The sequence below is a fragment of the Cuculus canorus genome, chromosome 25 (assembly GCF_017976375.1).
Source record: "Cuculus canorus isolate bCucCan1 chromosome 25, bCucCan1.pri, whole genome shotgun sequence".
NCBI classification, from domain to species: domain Eukaryota; kingdom Metazoa; phylum Chordata; class Aves; order Cuculiformes; family Cuculidae; genus Cuculus; species Cuculus canorus.
The window spans coordinates 6,902,769-6,921,100 of record NC_071425.1 but is presented as its reverse complement, the minus strand read 5'-3'; the positions used below and the strand labels follow the sequence as shown (position 1 = coordinate 6,921,100).

The window sequence follows — 18,332 nt, the reverse complement described above, 5'->3', positions numbered from 1 at the left end:
AAGCAGGTTCTCACCCAGAGGCATGTTTCGTGCTGCTTGTGTCGGTGTCGTAGTGATGGATGAAGGGATTTCTCTTGGTGGCAGCAGTGCTGCTCAGGCTGGACGTGCAGGGTGCCTTCTCTGGTGCAGAGAAGCTTCCCAAGGCCCTTGTGAGGAGGATGGACTTGGGAGAACCCTTCAACAATGAGCTCCTGCGCTGGTTGCACGCACTGCGAGGGGCGTACAGGGTGGTGGGGGCTCTGGGGCAGGTCTGTCCTCACAGCATCCGTATCCCGCTGGGTCCTGAGCTGCTCTCAGGGCTGGCTGTGGGTCGGGATTGGGGCCAGGCTGGCGTTCGAGCCCTGCCCCTGGTTTCAAACTGCTCCATCCTGCTGCTGAGCATCCGCTTTGCCCTCATCGACCTCGAGGAGCTGAAATGCTGTGTCTGAAGCGGGTGGGGGAAAAGACTCGGGGAAATGTCTGCCAATCAGAGAGGGGGGCGGGGCTAAAGCCATTCAGAACCGGGGGGCGTGTCCTGCTGCGGGCCCTGCGGAGGAGTGGCCCGGGCAATGGGGCGGGGCCTAATTGACGGTAGAGATGCAGGAGGCGTGGCCTCTGTAGCAACGGCGTACCCCATTGACTGCGGGCTGCTCGGGGGCGTGGCCTGGGCAGAGGGGGTGGCCTGTGCTGTGGGGGCGTAGCCTTGGTAGTGGGAGCGTGTCTCCATTGGCTGTGGGCGCTGCAGGGGCGGGGCTGGGCGGTGGGGGCGTGGTTTAAGCCGTTCGGGCCGCATGGGGGCGTGGCCAGGGCGTGGGACGCACTCTCAGTAGCTGAGCGCGGCGGAGGGGCGTAACCCGGGCGGTGGGGGCGTGGCTCCATTGGATGCCAGCGGCGCTGGGGGCGGGGCCTGGGCAAAGAGGGCGGGGTCTGAGTGGGGGCGTGGTCTGGTTCCTGGGGGTGGGGGTTGCCCCGCCCAGCGCGCCGCGGCCTCTTTGACAGAAGATTGCGAAGGGGCGTGGCCTGGCTCCTGGGGGAGTGTCCCCATTGGCCGCGGGAGGGCGGGGGCGTGACCTGGCTCCTGGAGGCGTGTCCCCATTGGCTGCCAGCGGGCGGAGGGCGTGGCCCGGCTCCTGGGGGCGTGTCGCCATCGGCCGCGGGCGGGGCGGGGGGCGCGTCCCAGCGCCGCGGGTCTCGCCACGATTGGCCGCGCGCGGGCGCACGTGCCGGGGCGGGGCGGGGCGGGGGGCGCGCACTGCGCCGCCGGGAGCGCGCGGGGCGGGGCGGGGCGCGCGCTGCGCTGAGCGGCGGCGGCGGCGGAGGAGCGGGCAGCGGCGGGGCCGGGGCGGGCGGCGGGGCCCGCCGGGGGCGGCCGGCGCCATGGGCACGGTGCTGTCGCTGTCGCCGAGCTACCGGAAGGCCCCGCTGTTCGAGGAGGGGGCGGGCACGGTGGGGCACTACACGGCGGTGCAGAACAGCAAGAACGCCAAGGAGAAGGGCCTGAAGCGGCACTCGCTGATCTCGGTGCTGCCCTGGAAGCGCATCGCCGCCGTCTCGGCCAAGAAGAAGAGCTCCAAGAAGGTGCAGCCCAACGGCGGCGGCGGCGGCGGCGGCTACCAGAGCAACGTGACCCACCTCAACAACGAGAACCTGAAGAAGTCGCTCTCCTGCGCCAACCTCGCCACCTTCGCGCCGCCGCCGCCCCCCGCCGCCCTCGCCTCGGCGCAGAAGGCGCCCCCGGCCGCCCCCCCCCCCTCCGCCGCCGCCGCCGCCGCCGCCACCCCCCGCCGCGTGGTGGTGCAGGCTTCGACCAGCGAGCTGCTGCGCTGCCTCGGCGAGTTCCTGTGCCGGCGCTGCTACCGCCTCAAGCACCTCTCGCCCACCGACCCCGTGCTCTGGCTGCGCTCCGTGGACCGCTCGCTGCTGCTGCAGGGCTGGCAGGACCAGGGCTTCATCACCCCCGCCAACGTGGTCTTCCTCTACATGCTCTGCCGGGACGTCATCTCGGCCGAGGTGGGCAGCGACCACGAACTGCAGGCGGTGCTGCTCACCTGCCTGTACCTCTCCTACTCCTACATGGGCAACGAGATCTCCTACCCGCTGAAGCCCTTCCTGGTGGAGAGCTGTAAGGAGGCCTTCTGGGACCGCTGCCTCTCCATCATCGACCTCATGAGCCCCAAGATGCTGCAGGTCAACGCCGACCCGCACTACTTCACCCAGGTCTTCGCCGACCTCAAGAAGGAAAGCGGCGCCGAGGAGAAGGGACGGCTGCTCATCGGCCTCGACCGGTGAGCGACCGGCCCCGGGGAGGCTCCCGGTCCCGAGGATGCTCCCGGTCCTGGCCCCGAGGGTGCTCTGGGCTCCGGGGATGCTTCTCGGCCCCGAGGATGCTTCTCGGCTCCGGGGATGCTCCCAGTCCTGGCCCCGAGGATGCTCTGGGCTCCGGGGATGCTCCTGGTCCCGAGGATGCTCCGGGGGTGCTTCTCGGCCCCGAGGATGCTTCTCGGCTCCGGAGATGCTCCCGGGCCCGAGGATGCTCCTGGCCCCGCTCCGCTCCCCCCTCTCGACTCTCAGCCGCTTCCCGAGCTTTTTTTTTTTCCAGGCAGGGAAAAGCGGGAGCTGCTGCGGCTCCTCCGGGGTCTGAGGGGGACGGGGGTATTGGGGATTTTCAACCGGAGCGATCCCAGCGGACGGGGGGGAGCCCCCCAAATCCTCCCCCCCCCGGGCACCGCATCGCCGAGCCAGGGACCAGGTAGGGGGAAAATGGGGCAAAAAAATGGAAAAAAAAAATGGGCTAAAAGCTTCACCGGAGGCATCTGGACGGGCCCAATCGTGACTTGGTGGAGCAGCCGGTAACGGGACAGAACCGCGGGCCCGGGGACCCCCGAACCCCCATCCCTTTATTTATTTTCTTTGAAGAGACTCGGATTCCCCGAGCGGGTGAAGGGAAAGGGAGACGATCCCGCTCCTTCCCACGCCATCCATGTGAAATGTCTCATTCCCATCGTGCACTGACCACGAGCATCGTGTAAAGGATCGACCTGGGTGTGCAAGGACCGACCCCACATGCTGCTATACGAGTCCTTCTAGAACACCCCCCCACGCCGCTGACCTGGGGGGGAAGGAAAAGAACCAACCCCTTCTTTATTCTTTCATTGTTGCTTTTACAGTGGTATCGCGCATGCAAACGGGAGCGTTTTTGTGTCTTCAGAAAAAAAAAAAAAAAGGCAAAATCATAAAAAAAAAATAATAATGAATAAGCAAAAGGGAAAAAAAAAAAACCAACCCCAAACCTGAAGGAGAAAACGGCTGTCAAACCGTGCACAAAGCCCGGCACCGCCCCGCAGCCCCACGCCAGGGCCCTTCCACCCCCAGTTTCCCCGATTTCTGTTCTCCGCGTGTTCTGGTTCGGTTCCGCTTCGGTTCTGCTCCGTCAGGCACCGAACTCGCAGCCGAGAGGGAGAAATACCGTGCCATTGATTTTTATTCTTTCTTTTTTTTCACTTGAAGCTCCATCGCTGTACATTGGACCCTGCTATGACACATGTGTCCGTACGTTTTTTTAGTGCAATCTCTTCTGTAGATCTTTGTTGACCAAATCGGTGGGTATTGTTATTAATTTATATTCGTCTCATTTTTGTATGTATGTGTATAGTGTGTTTGTAAGTATGTGTGGTTTATAACCTGACCGGCTGTGTCATGGGGCTCAGTGTGCCTGTAATTTAATCCCCTCCCCTTATTTTTATTTATTTTTGTACTGTGCTGATGAAATAAAAATGCACTGACCATCCATTACACGGCAGCACTTCGTGGTGGAGTTGTTTCTGCAACGCGACACCCCCTGCGCGCCGCTGGGAAACGGGATTTGCCTTGACAGAAGCGGGGTTTAAGGCACCCACGGGTTTAAGTGGGTTTAAGATGCTGAGAGAGGCGAGGAGCAGCATCGCACCCGCGAGAGAGGGCACAAAACGACTTACCCAGACACCGACACTCTGCTTCCCATCAGGCATGACCTGCCGCGGTGGGAACCGGCACTGGGATGCGACAAATGTTCTTTCTTTTAATTTATTACAGAATGATGTAAACACAAAGCCAGGTCCATTATAGCAGGGTTTGGTTTTCTGCTTTTACACATTAAAATATCAGCGATTTAAAAAAACAAAATAAATCATTGCATCATCGCCCCAGGCTGAAAATCGAAATTCAATTTAGAAATAGTTAATTTATGGGAAAACCCAGGAATATATCTATTTTATATATTTATATTTATATATATAAAACCAGAGCAGGAACAGATAATATATTTTATAAAGACACATTTCCTCACATACAATATCGCCATCTCGTAGTGTTAGGAATTCCCCGATCCTACCATTTATCCGTCCTGATTCGATACAACTGTTTCGCTGGAGGGAGAGCGATAAAAGTGCTGATTAAAGCTCCTGCCCCTGCCTCGCCTCCGGGTTTTAGTGGGGTCGGGGGCGGCGAGACGGGCAACGGGAGAAGCGAGAAGTGCAAGTGGAAGCACAGTGATGCCGGGGCTTTTCCTGCTGCTGCTTCCCCAGGAGGGTGCAAAGAGGAGCTGGAGCGTCCCAGGGCTTCGGGACAAGGACGCAGGGCTGGGTCTGAGGCCGGAGGGCTCCGGTGTGGGGGCTCCTCGGCAAAGAGCACAGCCAGGATTGAGCTGGTCCCACAAATCCAGAGCAGGAGCATCTCTATGCCCTCACCTTTGGGTCCTGCCAGCCCTGGTGGGGACCAAACGCTGCAGCAACCCAGCATCCCTGGCTCTGGAAGGCTTTCATTCCCAGGACATTGGGCAAAGAGCCTCTTCCAGGCCTCCCAGTTCCTAAAACTCTCCATTACACACGCGCTCCCTGTTTGCCGCGGGGCTGGTGACCAGCGATCCCCAAGGCGGGGGCTGGAAATCCTGACCTGACCAGCAGCGCCAGGACTCGGCACGCGCCATCCCGCCATGCCAGGGGCCTCTTCCACTCCAATCCCACCGGAGCAGCCCGCCAGGAGGGAAACAAATAGCTCCCATTGGCACACCCGTCCCTGCCCTGAACGTCACGCTTGAGGTTATCTGCGCGGGGCAGGCGAAGCGTGAGGCCACCAGACAAGGCGAGGTGATGCCCAAAGCCCCAAGAGCAGCTCCCGCAGCCAGGAGGGGCCCAGCCTGGGTGGCTGCAGTTGGGTTTGTGTTGCTGCCCCTCACCTGGCGTGGACGGACGTGCCCAGAGTAAAATAGTGCAAAGCGAGGGTCCCCCGAGCTCCACGTGGTCTCCAGCCCAACCCATCGGCAGCAGGGCCATTCGCCCCATCGCTGGGACAACACGGAGCCACGTGGAGCACCAAAAATTTCAGCAAGGCCACTTGGTCCACAGGGGAACGCATCGGGTTTTAGGGCATGGGAGAGGGGAATTAAGGCAAAAGCATCGCAGGAGTTAAAAATAACACCGCTGTACGGTGAATCTCACTCCCTTCCTGCAGTGGATCTCTCTCCACCTGAGGTGCCGTGAGAGTAACGAGCTCCGGGCAGGAAAGCAGCAAGTCTAGAGGCGTGTGTCCATGTACCATCCCAGCTCCCGTTGCCGGCAGGGCTGGAAGAGCGCAGGGCGGCAAGGCAGCCCTCTGGTCCAAACCTGGCTCTGGTTCCACGGGGATTTGGTCTCATGGGACCAGACTCCCTTCCTGAGCCGGGAATCTTTGGTTCCTCCAGTGAAGGCTGCAGAATATTGCAAAAATGACATCAACAAAAAAAGGGACGTAGACAGGAATGCTGGAGAGGGTTCGAGAAATCAGTATGGGAAAAGGTGTGAGTACCTAAAATCGCTTTCTTATTGCATAACTCAGAAGCACTTTCCTGATATCGTGGCCTGTTTGGTAGGGTGGATACAGGTCACCAGCTATTTTAAGCCCTTGTTGCATGTGGCAGTGAAACCCTCTCCTGAATTCAGGTCCATTAAACCTCTGGCTTTAGAGCTCGTTTTTAGGCGCATCACCAAGTCACAGCTGAGCATCTCCCAGTTCAGCCCCTCGCCAAGTCCAAGGCATGGGGAGGGTGATCCAAGCCCCAGTCTGTCTTCCCTCTGTGCTCTCGCTCTCTCTCCGGGCTCACTGCGCCAAGCAGAGGGGGGATGCTAATTCCCCGGCACGCAGAGGATGAAACCGGAACGATGCCTGGTGAAATCCGGCTGGGATTGGTTAATCTTGGTCTCCACAGCGACGGTGCATTTCCGCCCGTGCAGACTGCACTGGACCGGGTTGGTGACACTGACTTGCAGGGCGCGTTTCTCCCTGCAAAGGCAAACAGGAAAAAAGAAGTCAGGATGGAGGGATGGGATGTGCTCGACACTACTGCTCAGCCCTCGGTGGGAGGCAGGGAGAGGGATGGATGCATCCTGCCTCAATCTGAGCACATTGTGTTTAGAACCATAGAATGGTTTGGGTTGGAATGGACCTTAAAGCCCATCCAGTCCCACCTCTGCCATGGAAAGGGACACCTCCCACTGGATACGGTTGCTCCAAGCCCCATCCAACCTGGCCTTGAACCCCTCCAGGGATGGGGCAGCCACCACTTCTCTGGGCAGCCTGGGCCAGGGTCTCACTGTCCTCATCATGAAGAATTTCTTCCTAATGTCTGATATAAATCTTCCCCCCTGCAATTTAAAGCCACTCCCCCTCATCCTATCACTCCAGGCCTTTGGAAACAGTCCCTCTCCAGCTTTCCTGGAGCCCCTTTCAGTACTGGAAGCTGCTCTAAGGTCTCCTCAGAGCCTTCTCTTCTCCAGGCTGAACAACCCCAACTCTCTCAGCCTGTCCTCATACGGAAGGTGCTCCAGCCCTCGGATCATCCTTGTAGCCTCCTCTGGACCAGTTCCAACAGCTCCATCTCCTTCTCATGCTGAGGATTCCAGAACTGGACACAATCCTCCAGATGAGGTCTCCCAAGAGAGGAACAGAGGGGCAGAATCCCCTCCCTCTCCCTGCTGGCCACGCTGCTTTGGATGCAGCCCAGAACACAGTTGGTTTCTGGGCTGTGAGCGCACGTTGTGGCTCATGTTGAGCTTCTCATCCACCAGCACCCAAAGTCCTTCTCCACATGCTGCTCTCAATCACGTTGTCCCTCAGCCTGTACTGATACCGAAGATTGCCCCGACCCATGTGTAGGACCTTGCACTTGGCGTTGTTGAGGTTCATGATAACAACATCCCTTGTTCTGAGCACAAAGATCAAAAATACCGCATGAAAGATCAAAAAGAATCACAGGTCGGGTTGGGATTGTTCAGTTGCCTCTGCAGTCAGCGAAGCCACGCAGCCTCGGGGGGTCGGTGCACCCTGAGCTGAAAGCACCAGTGATAGGACAAAACCGTGTCACTGCCAACTGTTCCCTGGCTTTTTAACCCTTTAACCCAGCTTTGGAGCTAAAATTTGGTCCCCAGGAGAGCAATCAGGAGTTTGTGCCACCCACAGTGGTTTGTCCCTGGCTGTTGGGGTCACTGCCCGCGGAGACAGCACGGTCAGATGCTGCCCAGCGCTGCTCTGGCTGGAGACAGGGTCAGGGGCGGCTGCAAGGACGTCCCCCTTTGCTCAAGGCCACCAAAGCCACTCTTCTATATCACAAATAATCCCTCTTGTTCTCTGTGAGCAGAGAGGTGCCCGGCTGCTCCCTTGGGGATGGAACCGAGGGGCGGCCAAGCTGAACCACCAGCTCCAGCCACAAACCCTTTGCATCAGCAGGGAGGGAGAAAATCAGGAGAAGCGACCGCAGCAGATCCACCAGCCCCAGCCACCCCCAGCCTGGGGAAGGAGGAGAGATCCAGGGTCTTCGCCTACAGGAAAACAGCATAGTGGTGGCTGCCCCATCCCTGGAGGTGTTCCAGGCCAGGTTGGATGGGGCTTGGAGCAACCGGATCCAGTGGGAGGTGTCCCTGCCTATCACAGGGGGTGGGACTGGATGGGCTTTGAGGTTCCTTCCAACCCAAACCATTCCATGATTCTATGAAATCCCTCCTGCGATCTCACCCACACTTCAGATTCCTGACCTTGCAGCATTTCTCAGCATCATATGGAGAGCTTTAAAGCCCCAGTGGCATTGACTCCACCACCTCCCTCAATGCTCTGAATGCACGGAGGAGGACGCACTGGGCTGAGCTACCAAACCCAAGGAAGCTCTTGCCATCCAAGTCCCGTCATAGCCCATAAGCCACATTTTTGTGCTGCTTCGAAATAATTAAAACGTTCACTGCTTCCAGAAGAAGGACGGGGCTGGGCTGGAGGGGTGCTGCCAGGGCAGCAGCACGCGAGGCCCTCACGTTGTCTCAGGTATTTAATACTTATTTACTCAGTGAGTGGAGGCTCAAATCCCTGCTTAGTTTGCTATTTTTACCGTGTCTTAGCAGAACGAGCCGCACACGCAGAGGAGCCTCTTGGAGATCCTGCCATCGTGTGCCCGGCGAGCAGGTTTAGCACCAAGCGTCTATAACGAGGATAAGGGTAACGATGTCCCTTCTCTCCCACAGCCCTCATCAGCTTTAACGGAAGAAGGCAGGAAAGCTGGGGAGGGGCTCTGATCAGGGAGGGCAGGGATAGGACAAGGGGGAATGTTTTTCAGCTGAAAGAGGGGAGATTGAGATGAGATCTTAGGGAGAAATGTTCTCCTGTGAGGGTGGGGAGGCCCTGGCCCAGGCTGCCCAGAGCAGTGGTGGCTGCCCCATCCCTGGAGGGGTTCAAGGCCAGGTTGGATGGGGCTTGGAGCAACCGGATCCAGTGGGAGGTGTCCCTGCCCATGGCAAAGGGTGGGACTGGATGGGCTTTGAGGTCCCTTCCAACTCAAACCGTTCTGTGATTCTATGAGGGTCTGTTGCTGTCAGTAGTCAAACTTTTTGCACAGTGAAAAGCAGCCCAGAAGAGGGCAAAGAAACGTCATTAACCTGAATTTTGACGACAAGCAGAACCCAGGCCTGGAAATCAGAAGATCCTTGATGTATTTTGAGCCCTGTGGCTGTGGGACCTTCAGCAAGAAGGTGAAACCCTCTAGGTCCCAGCTCCTTCTGGAATGTGGAGAATCAACTAAACGTGTCTATGTGAAGCAACATTGTCCTAGGATGGTGGGCTCTAGAGAGGACGCTCTGCTCTTTGCTCCATTTAACATTTACATTCAATAAGAGCTTCACTTCCCCCACCACGTTCTCCAGATCCCACTGTGACATTCACTCTTGATTGTAAGCCTCTCCTTCATGTGAGAACAGGTTTCAGCCTCAAAATCTTTTGCTGGGGGAGCAGGACAGCTTTGGAATGGCATCCAAAGAGAAATCCATTGCTCTTGCTCCCAAGAGCAATCCACAGAGGGATTTGCAAGGCCACATCAGCATTACAACCCCCCTCTGTGGTCTTCCTCGCTAGGCTGAACCCTGGGACCTTGAGCCTCTTGGACGCCACTTCTGTGCTTGGTCAGTCACCAACAAGGAAAGGGTTGGAAGCAAAGTCAGTTTGGTTTCCAGTCCATCACTCACATCAGCATTCCGCTTGGTGCAAAGAAGGGAGGTGAGAGCTGCTGGCTGCCCTGGAGCAAGGTGGGTTGTTTATTGGTTGAAAGGGAGAAAACAGCTACCTGCGTTGGCCCATAAATCAGGCTAAAAGCCCTCCCAAACCTGCTACAATGTTAGCAAGAAGCACAGCTGGGGAGACGCTTCCCCAAGTTCCTGCAGAATTTAGATCCCAAAGGAAGAGTCTGAGATGGAGGTGGTCCAGAGCAATCCTGGAAGTCCAGTCAAGTCTTTCACAGACAAGGGCAACGCAGAGTGAAAATGCCCTTTGGGGACCACTGGTGCTGTGTAAGGCCCCAAGGAGAGCCCAGCGGCAAGTGAAAGGACCAACTGGCTTTCGTGTTAGAGGTGGTGGATCTGGTAATTTAGAGACTTACGGGCAGAAGTGAACCTGTTTAGTGAGGAGACCTTAGAGTGACCTTCCAGATACTGGAAGGTCTACAAGAAAGCTGGGAAGGGACTGTTTACAAAGGCTTGTGCTGATAGGATGAGGGGAAACAGGGATAAACTGGAGAGGGGCAGATTTAGACTAAACATAAGGAGGAACTTCTTCACGATGAGAGCGATGAGGCCCTGGCCCAGGTTGCCCAGGGAAGCTGTGGCTGCTCCATCCCTGGAGGTGTTCCAGTCCAGGTTGGATGGGCCTTGGGCAGCCTGAGCCAGTGGGATGTCCCTGCCCATGGCAGGGGGTTGGAACTGGGTGATCTTTAAGGTCCCTTCCAACCCAAACTTTTCTGTGATTCTCTTTATGACTGTTCTGCAGTTGAAGACACGGCCACCATGCAGACAGCTAAGGGACATGCCCAAAGTCACAGAAAACAGTGCAGGAATTAAGAGCTAAACCCAAATTCTCCAACTTTCAAGATCTGTCTTTTATAACGGCAAATGGCCACAGCAATCCAAACGCCAGTCTCTTCTTTCATCCTGAAGATCAACTTGATTCAAGGACCCTGCATTGGTTCAGACCTGTTTTTTTACCCAGAGCGATGCCCAAGCTCACCACTCCTTTCAGTAGGCAACGACTGCCGGCATCCTCAAGAAGTTGGGAAGTTTTTGCTGCCTGGAGAAGAGCCCTGCTTTCATCCTTTGCTTTCACCCCTCCTGATCTCGCTGCATCCCACACCCCGTGTCTGCCAACAGGAGAGACCTGCAAATGTGACAGCAGGATGACCAGGGGCCTCTGGAGATGTCACCAGATGGACTCCAGGCTGCGCAGGAGAAGCTGTCCCAGACAGCAGCCTCTATTTTTGTAAACCCTTAAGAGGGTCCTGAGATGCTGTCGTCTGTCCTGTGTGGACAAACATCTAGGAGACCATCTACCAGACATCAGGTCTCCTGTAGGCACCAGCACAGCCCTGTCTGCTGGCAGGCCTGGCTCTTCCCCAAGCCCTGGCGCAACCTGCACGCCGACGGAAGTCAAGTGAATTAGGACCAAATGATGGATGCTACTGCCGGGCATCTTCTGGGGAATAAACTTACTTATTTTTAACAACGATTCCATTAGAAGAGACAGCGAGAAGCAAGCGCTGGCTGAGGCCCTGCCAGGAAAGAAATGCCAGCCCCCAGCATCCAGGCAGGAAACTGCCTGCAAAATGTAAAGGGAAAAAAAGAGAGCAAAGGGGAAAAAGAGCGTTCCTCCAGTCCTGCCAGGGGACCACATGATAATTTCTGTATATAACAAACTACATGATAATGATTTCTGTTTATAACAAACACCAAGGTGTTGGTGTTTCCTGAAAACATGGAATTTTTTATACAACTGCAAACATTTCTGGGTGGAAGCAGCCTCTCTCAACGCCCTGGATGCCACAGCCGCCCATCCCAGCTGGTTTGCCGGCTGGGACTCCTCTTTGCCCTTTGGATTTCACAGCTCAGTGGGCTCTGCAGGACTGGGTGACTTCTCTTCCTTCCTCTGCTGCAAACCATCACACAGCTCATCTATTGACTCGCGCTCGTTAGAGGAGTTAGTGGCAAATAGATGATGGCTGTGGGTGTGAGCGAGTGTGCGAGCATCACGTGTATGGAAGAAACACGTCCTGGAGCGAGAGCATCACTGGAAATACAGTGCGAGCTGGACGGGCACCTGGCTGAGCGCTGGCAAAAGGGAAACCAGCAGAGGAGATGACTCCAAGTGGAAGCTGACTACTGGCCCATGAAATATGAGAGTTTTGACTGAGCATTTAATCGAGGACCTCAGGGAAAACACAAGCCAAGTGGCGCAGAAATGGCCCCAGACATCTGTCAGCGCTGCTGAGAACACAAAAGCATCCACGTCGCCAGTAAGTGGTGGGAAGCAAAACAGTGAAGGGAAAGGGGGGGGACAGATTGGGAAGATTTTCTGCGAAGACAGGGGTTTAAGAGTAGAAAGTTAAATAAATGCATTGTTAAGTAAATGTTAAACACACAGAGCAGACAGAGGTGACCTGGAATGCCTTGCAAGGAGCTGAAATAGGCCTGGAAATCTGTCAAGGCACTCGGTGATGAAACATTCTTTACTCTTAGCTGTGAGCTCCATCAGGGAGCACTCGCAGAGCCGGGAAGTCGCCGTACCCAGGAGCAGCGGGGCCTGATCCCTGCCGGGGGGCTCCAGATGCAGCCCCATCGCTCCCAGGGTTGGGGAGGGAGGGATGGGCAGTTTATACAATTTCCAAGGTCTCTAAATGAGTGGCTGCCTACGGATGCAGCCAAAGCAGTCAGGGAGCAGAAAACGAGGTCTTTTTAGGAAGCGAAATTTGGGTAGAAGATGGCAAAGCCGAGCACAGGAAGTGTTCGATTTTCATGACAACCAACCAGAGGGATTTCAATGAGGCCAAGCAAGCAGCGCAGCGTGAAATGAGGGCTCAGCAGCAATAAACCAAACGGGATGTATTCCAGGGGGGGGTGTTAAATGATCATATCTTCCTGGAGTTTAGATCAAGGCCTTTTTTTCTGGAAAGGCAGCATCACTGTGGACTGTCTGGGTAAGGCTTCGAGCCAGCCGCCAGCTGGAAACAAGACGTTAGGAAGCATTAGGAGCAGGATGGTGAATAGTGAACAAATTGTAACACCTTATATAAGCTGGTGCTGCAGCCTCATCCGGGAACCGACTGCAGCCTTGGAGGGGCTCAGCCCTGGAAAAAGGAAAGAGGCGGCTTGCAGGTGAAGGGAGGCTGTGAAAAAGAAGCCAAAACAGCAGCAGCTCTGTTCTGCACAAAGGAAATATGTAAGAAGCAGAGAGGAAACCTTGAGAGGTCTAAAAAAAAAGGCAGCTGTCAAGGCTCTGCTTCCCAACAGCAGCCAAAGAGACAAACAGCAATCCTGAGGATTTCAAGGTGGGTCAGAGTTCTGCAGGAAGAGCGGAATCTGGCACCCTGGGTGGCACCGAGGTGAGAAAAGATGAGCAGGATCGAAAATGGCATTGGGTGTAACCGAGGTAATAAACATTTACAGATCTGAGTTACAGGAGGTGTCATTTTTTGGACGGGATCAGTGTCTTCTGTGTTTGATGTGCACGGGCAGCGGAGGGATGGGGGGATCTATCTCGTCTGAGCACTCATGGTGTTTGCACCTTGCAGGACGGTGATACTGGGGACACTTGGGCGCAAAGGCAAAGCTTCACAGGGAAAATTAACCCCTTCATAGCTTAAACGGAGACTAAAATAAGAACATCGAGTTTCCCAACATGGACCAGCGCAAAACCTACACCCAAACTTCATCTGCATTTTGTATCATCCCAGCTGTGGCCTCTCAGCTTTGCGGGAGGAACAAAGCACTGGCATGGTCCACGCTGTCTCTGAACAGACCAAGAAGGCCACCAGCATCTTGGCTTGGATCAGCCATGGGGTGGCCAGCAGGAGCAGGGAGGGGATTGTCCCCCTGTGCTCAGCGCTGCAGAGGCTGCTCCTTGAATCCTGGGTTCAGTTTTGGGCCCTTCAGCAAGAGGAGGACATTGAGGGGCTGGAGCCCGTCTGGAGAAGGGAACAGAGTTGGGAAAGGGGCTGGAGAACAGGGGTTATGAGAGGTGGCTGAGGGACCTGGGGCTGTTTAGCCTGGAGGAGGCTGAGGGGGTACCTCATCGCTCTGCGCAGCTCCTGTACAAGGAGGTTGTGGTGAGGTGGGTGTTGGGCTTTTCTCTCAAGGAACAAATGATGGGATGAGAGGAAATGGCCTCAAGTTGCGCCGGGGGAGGTTTAGATTGGATATTAGGAAAAATTTCTTCCCTGACAGAGTGGTGAAGCCCCGTCAGAGGCTGCCCAGGGCAGGGCTGGAGTCTCCATCTCTGGAGGGGTTCAAAAAGCCTCTAGATGTGCTGCTTTTTGACATGGTTCAGTAGGGATGGTGGTGATGGGCAGACTGGATGAGCTTAAAGCTCTTCTAACCTCAATGATTCTATAATTCTATCCTTGCTTTGTGGAGCTGGGCAAGCGCCACACCTGAGGAGCCGCACACGAAGGGCATCGCGTGCAAATAATCTCGGGTAGATTTTTCATTCCAGGGAGGGAGACGTCCTGCTGTAAGTTTGCAGAGCCCGCAGGCTGCCAGCGTCCAGCCCCCTCCAGCTCCACTCTCTCACTGCCTCTCGAGGGGACAGGAACACTGGAAGCGTGCACAGCTTTAAAGTACCAAGTCCCACTTCCAGAAGGGATTTACACACTCAGAGCATAAATTTCCCTAAGTAAGACTTCGATGATTTTGCCAGCATCACCCCTGCGACTCCTCAGCATGTTTCACACTTCCTTGTCCTGCTCCGATCCCCTGCCATCACAGAGAGAAGATGCATTTTCCCACCCAGTAAAACACCCTGACTCATGTAGCTACAGGTTAAAAGTGACGATTTCCCGTCCTGTGTGTCTGAGATAATTTAACGTCCTCTTCGCCTCCTCGCTCTGGCTGCTGGGCTGCGTCAGCTCCACCAAAGGACATCCCACTCCATCCACCCCTTCTCAGAACAGCCCTGAAGCTGCTGCTGGCAACACTCTTCATCCCATGGCTTTGGTACCAAGCCCAGGGTGAGGAGATTACCCAGGATTCATTTTTGGGTGCAGATGATTCCTCTCTGTCCATCACTCGAGAGCAGCCGGCCCAGCAGGCGCTGAACACGCCTACGTAGGTGACGTCCTGCTCATTCACCGTGTGCTGCACTCCTCACACGTGCACCAAGGGGACACGACAACATCCTAAACCACAACGGGGTTTCAAAACCTGCCTTGCGAAAACCTCTCTGACGTCTCGCACAGCCAAAGCACAAGACAAACAGGATGTTTTTGCAAACCGTTACTTGCTTTTTAGACACATGGGGCGGTTGGTGCCATAGAGCTGTTACATACCAGGGCGTCTTGGACATCAACCTTTATCAAAGCTATGGAAAGGAGAGACTAAAGAAGTCAGAGATGAATAAAGATGGGCAACCTGATCCAGTGGGATGTCCCTGCCCATCACAGAGGGGTTGGAACTGGATGATCTTTAAGGTCCCTTCCAACCCAAAGTATTCTATGATTCTAAAGGAGATCTCAAGTCAGAGTCAGACAGAAAATTTCTGTAGCTGAAGGTCAGAACAGGTCCTCCAGGCATTTTAATGCCACAAACACGGGTTTGGCAGGTCCCTTCTCACCAGAGGAGTTTTCAAAATTATCTGCAGTCAAGTGACACTTGATACCAAGAATTGTTCTGGAGATTTCAAAACCAACACCATTGTCTTAATCTGCAAGAGAAGGACGAGGCTCCAAATTGCAAACCCACACCGTTCCGCTGGAAACTCAACCACACCACTTAAAAAGTGGCTTTCAGTCTTTTCTGGCTCAGAATTCTCAGCGCTGGTGAGGCTGAACCTCGAATCCTGGGTTCAGTTTTGGGCTCTTACTTCAACGACACTGAGCGGCTGGAGAAGAGAATGGAGCTGGGGAAGGGTATAGAGCACAAACTCTTTGAGTGGCTGAGGGAGTTGGGTTGTTTAGTCTGGAGAAAAGGAGACTGATTATCGCTCTCTACAACTGCCCGAAAGGAGGTTGTAGCGAGGTGGGGGTTGGTCTCTTCTCCTTGGTGGCCAGTGATAGGACAAGGGGAAACGGCCTCAACATGGGCCGGAGGAGATTTAGGTTGGATATTGGAAGGAATTTCTTTACTGAAAGGGTTCTTGGGCACTGGCAGACGTAGCCCAGGGAGGAGGTTGAGTCCCCATCCCTGGAGGGGTTTAAAAGATGAGTAGATGTTGTCCTTGGGGACATGGTCTGCTGGTGGGCTTAGCAGGGCTGGATTGATGGTTGGACTCGATGATCTCAAAGGTCTTTTCCAACCATTCTGTGATTCTCTGGGTGTCCTTTTCCCCCGCAGCTCATGCTGACATCTATTTACCAGTGCAAACCACAGAGCCGCTCACCGACGGTGCTGGGAACCATACAGCACTGTTACAGCACTGTGCTACTGGGTTGCGTCAGCAACTCTATTTTTGCCCTTTTAATGATAAATAAGCTTTGCTAATATCTATATATTCCCAGTGAAAAGCATTATATATATCCAATATCACACAGCAAGGCAAAAGCAAAGCCAGCTATTAATACTCCAGTCTGCTGGCGTCCAGCCAGGGCACCGAGATGGTTCTTTATCCATGTCTGAACCATAAAAGTCACTTTCCTAAGAGAACCAAAGCTGCCACAACACTGCAGTGTTTGTTCATGCTGTGGCTGCTCCAGGTTTATTCCTTCTCTAGCTGAGGTGTAGCTCAGCAAATTAAATGTTTGGCTCTCTCCTTCTTAAAATGCATTTATTCCTACTTGACCCCCCGGTCAGATGGTCCCCGAGCAGCGCTGGCGAGCTGCGCATCGCTCTCCGTCTCTTTGGTCACCAGGGCGTTCGGGCATCCAGGTTCGCCAGCCAGAGAGCACTTTGCAGAGCATCAGCGAGCTGTAAAATATTTCTGTCTCTTCCAGCCAAACCGTTTGGTTCAGGGGGTTCTGGGCAAAGGAGGATCCCAGGGCGATGGCGCAGGTGCTGCTCCTCTTCTCTGCTCTCTCTGTTCATCTTCAGTGGGAACTTGAGGTAAGAGCCAGGTTTCAAAGAACGAGCTGGGCAGCTCAAAAGCAGGTTAAGAGGGGTCAGGTCCCATCCTCACCACCCGCAGGGGCTGCACCCCAAAGCTCCTATTTTATGGTCGGAAAGCCCCAAGACATGGTTTTGAGACATCCCTTTGCGAGCAGACTGCGTGGTGCACTCTGACATCCCCATTCCTCCATCCCTGGGAAATCATATTGAAAGAAAAACTATCCCACATCACGCAACATTCGAGAATGGCGTCAAACGCTCATCGAAGCTCCATCCTCCAGCCAGACTGGGGTGAATACTCACCCGCTCGACTGCCAGCTCACCCTCTCGACTCCCAGCCCCCAACATGACCACTGTCTCCAAGCTGAAGGTATTGGATGGGGTGGAGAGATGCCCTTCAGGCCCCTAAGCTCAGCGATGAACCCTACCCCGATCTCCTCATTGCCGCACTGTTGAGCGAAGCCCTCCCTGAGCCTGATGCTCCACGAATTCTGCTCCTGGCGAAGCTGAGAATTCATTTACATGCTTCAAAAGGAGAAGCCTCAGTCTTTTTTCTTCCCGTGGTGTCATCAGCATTCAATGCCTGATGCAATTATCCCTTATGAAGCACTCACTAAAGCCAGTCAATGGTTTTCCAGACAAAAAGTGTGTTATGTCGGGCATTTCCTGGGAAATCTCATCAACAAAGAGGCTTTCAAATAGAAAAATATAAAAGGCACATGCAGGGCGTTAAATATTTGATTTCCTTCAACAGGCAAAGTGAACAACACCCAAGTTCCTGAGTAAGAGGTGGAAAAGGTCACTCCCATGAGAGCACCACATCCACCTACTGCGGCTGTGCCGGAACAGACCCCTGCCTGGAGGCACCCCAAGCTCTGCAGGCCCTGCTCAAGCACTCAGGACCATAGGGAACCCTAAAATCCACACGCTGCTCCTTCTCCCTCCCTCGTCATAGAATCAGTAAGCTTGGAAAAGATCTCTAAGCTCATCCAGTCCAACCACCAACACACCACCAACATGCCTGTTAAACTATGTCCCAAAGCAGCACATCTAGATGCTTTTTGAACCCCTCCAGGGATGGAGACTCCCCCACTGCCCTGGGCAGCCTCTGCCAGAGCTTCACCATTCTGGCAGTGAAGAAATTTTTCCTGATATCCAATCTAAACTTCCCCTGGTGTAACTTAAGGCCATATGTTCTCATCCCCATGGGCAGTTTGATACCGTAGGATTTAAATCCTTTCCAAAATACAGTGTATTTTGTGCTCTCTGTACAGTTAATATTGTGAGTTTTGCATCACATCGTCAGCACAGTGAAGATTCAGAGCCCAGTGACAAGCAGCCACATAGGGGAAAGTGAAAGGATGGGGAGAATTGGGCATGAAAGATGTGGGGTTTGTGGTATCTGCTGCTGCGTGAGTGTGGTGGCAGGAGGGAAGGCTCTCATGCCCCTTCCATCCTCTCCAACACCTGTGAGGTTTCAGCAATAACATGAGAAGAGCAGTGTCATCCAGGGGTGCCCCAGCACCTTCTTCATCAGCCAGGAGGGGAAATCAGTTCTGGCGCTGGATTATGAAATGAGTGATCTCATAGAATTGCAGAACGTCTTGAGTTGGAAGGGACCCACAAGGGTCATTGAGTCCAACTCCTGTACCTGCACAAGACAACTCTATCATTCACACTGTGGGGCTGAGGGTGTTTGCCAAAGGCTTCTGCAAGGCTCGGTGCCGTGACTGCTTCCCTGGGAACTGTTCCAGTGCTCCACCACCCTCTGGGGGAAGAACCGTGTCCTAA

At 54.7% G+C, this 18,332-nt stretch overlaps 3 protein-coding genes across 3 annotated transcripts in view; 1 reads left to right on the top strand and 2 right to left on the bottom strand.

Moving 5' to 3' along the window:
• Window positions 1-484: 484 nt before the first annotated feature.
• LOC128854496 (proline-rich protein 2-like) lies at window positions 485-1,358 on the bottom strand. The gene is made up of 3 exons (XM_054088056.1): window positions 1,051-1,358; window positions 801-886; window positions 485-732 (listed from the first exon to the last, which is right to left on the bottom strand). Exons 1-3 carry the CDS (start codon window positions 1,356-1,358, stop codon window positions 485-487), a joined length of 642 nt encoding a protein of 213 aa, XP_053944031.1.
• On the top strand, window positions 1,266-4,076 carry CDK5R1 (cyclin dependent kinase 5 regulatory subunit 1). Its single transcript, XM_054088128.1, has one exon. The coding sequence runs from the start codon at window positions 1,357-1,359 to the stop codon at window positions 2,266-2,268; it is 912 nt and encodes a 303-aa protein (XP_053944103.1). The 5' UTR covers window positions 1,266-1,356; the 3' UTR covers window positions 2,269-4,076.
• Window positions 4,077-4,220: 144 nt separating this feature from the next.
• Window positions 4,221-18,332, bottom strand: part of MYO1D (myosin ID) — a 173,440-nt gene continuing 159,328 nt past the window's right edge. The window contains exon 22 of the mRNA XM_009567284.2: window positions 4,221-6,273. Coding sequence (XP_009565579.1) covers window positions 6,117-6,273 — 157 coding nt within the window. The 3' untranslated portion in view covers window positions 4,221-6,116. The remainder of the gene's footprint in view (window positions 6,274-18,332) is intronic.

Excerpts from the sequence above, each read along its gene's own strand:
- LOC128854496 (XM_054088056.1), bottom strand. The coding sequence starts at position 1,358 with ATGGCGCCGGCCGCCCCCGGCGGGCCCCGCCGCCCGCCCCGGCCCCGC. Across the intron at positions 887-1,050 it reads GACACGCCTCCAGGAGCCAG|GCCCCGCCCCCAGCGCCGCT; the intron begins GTCACGCCCCCG and ends CTCTTTGCCCAG. Across the intron at positions 733-800 it reads GCCGCGCTCAGCTACTGAGA|CCCCGCCCCTGCAGCGCCCA; the intron begins GTGCGTCCCACG and ends CCCACCGCCCAG.
- CDK5R1 (XM_054088128.1), top strand. The coding sequence starts at position 1,357 with ATGGGCACGGTGCTGTCGCTGTCGCCGAGCTACCGGAAGGCCCCGCTG.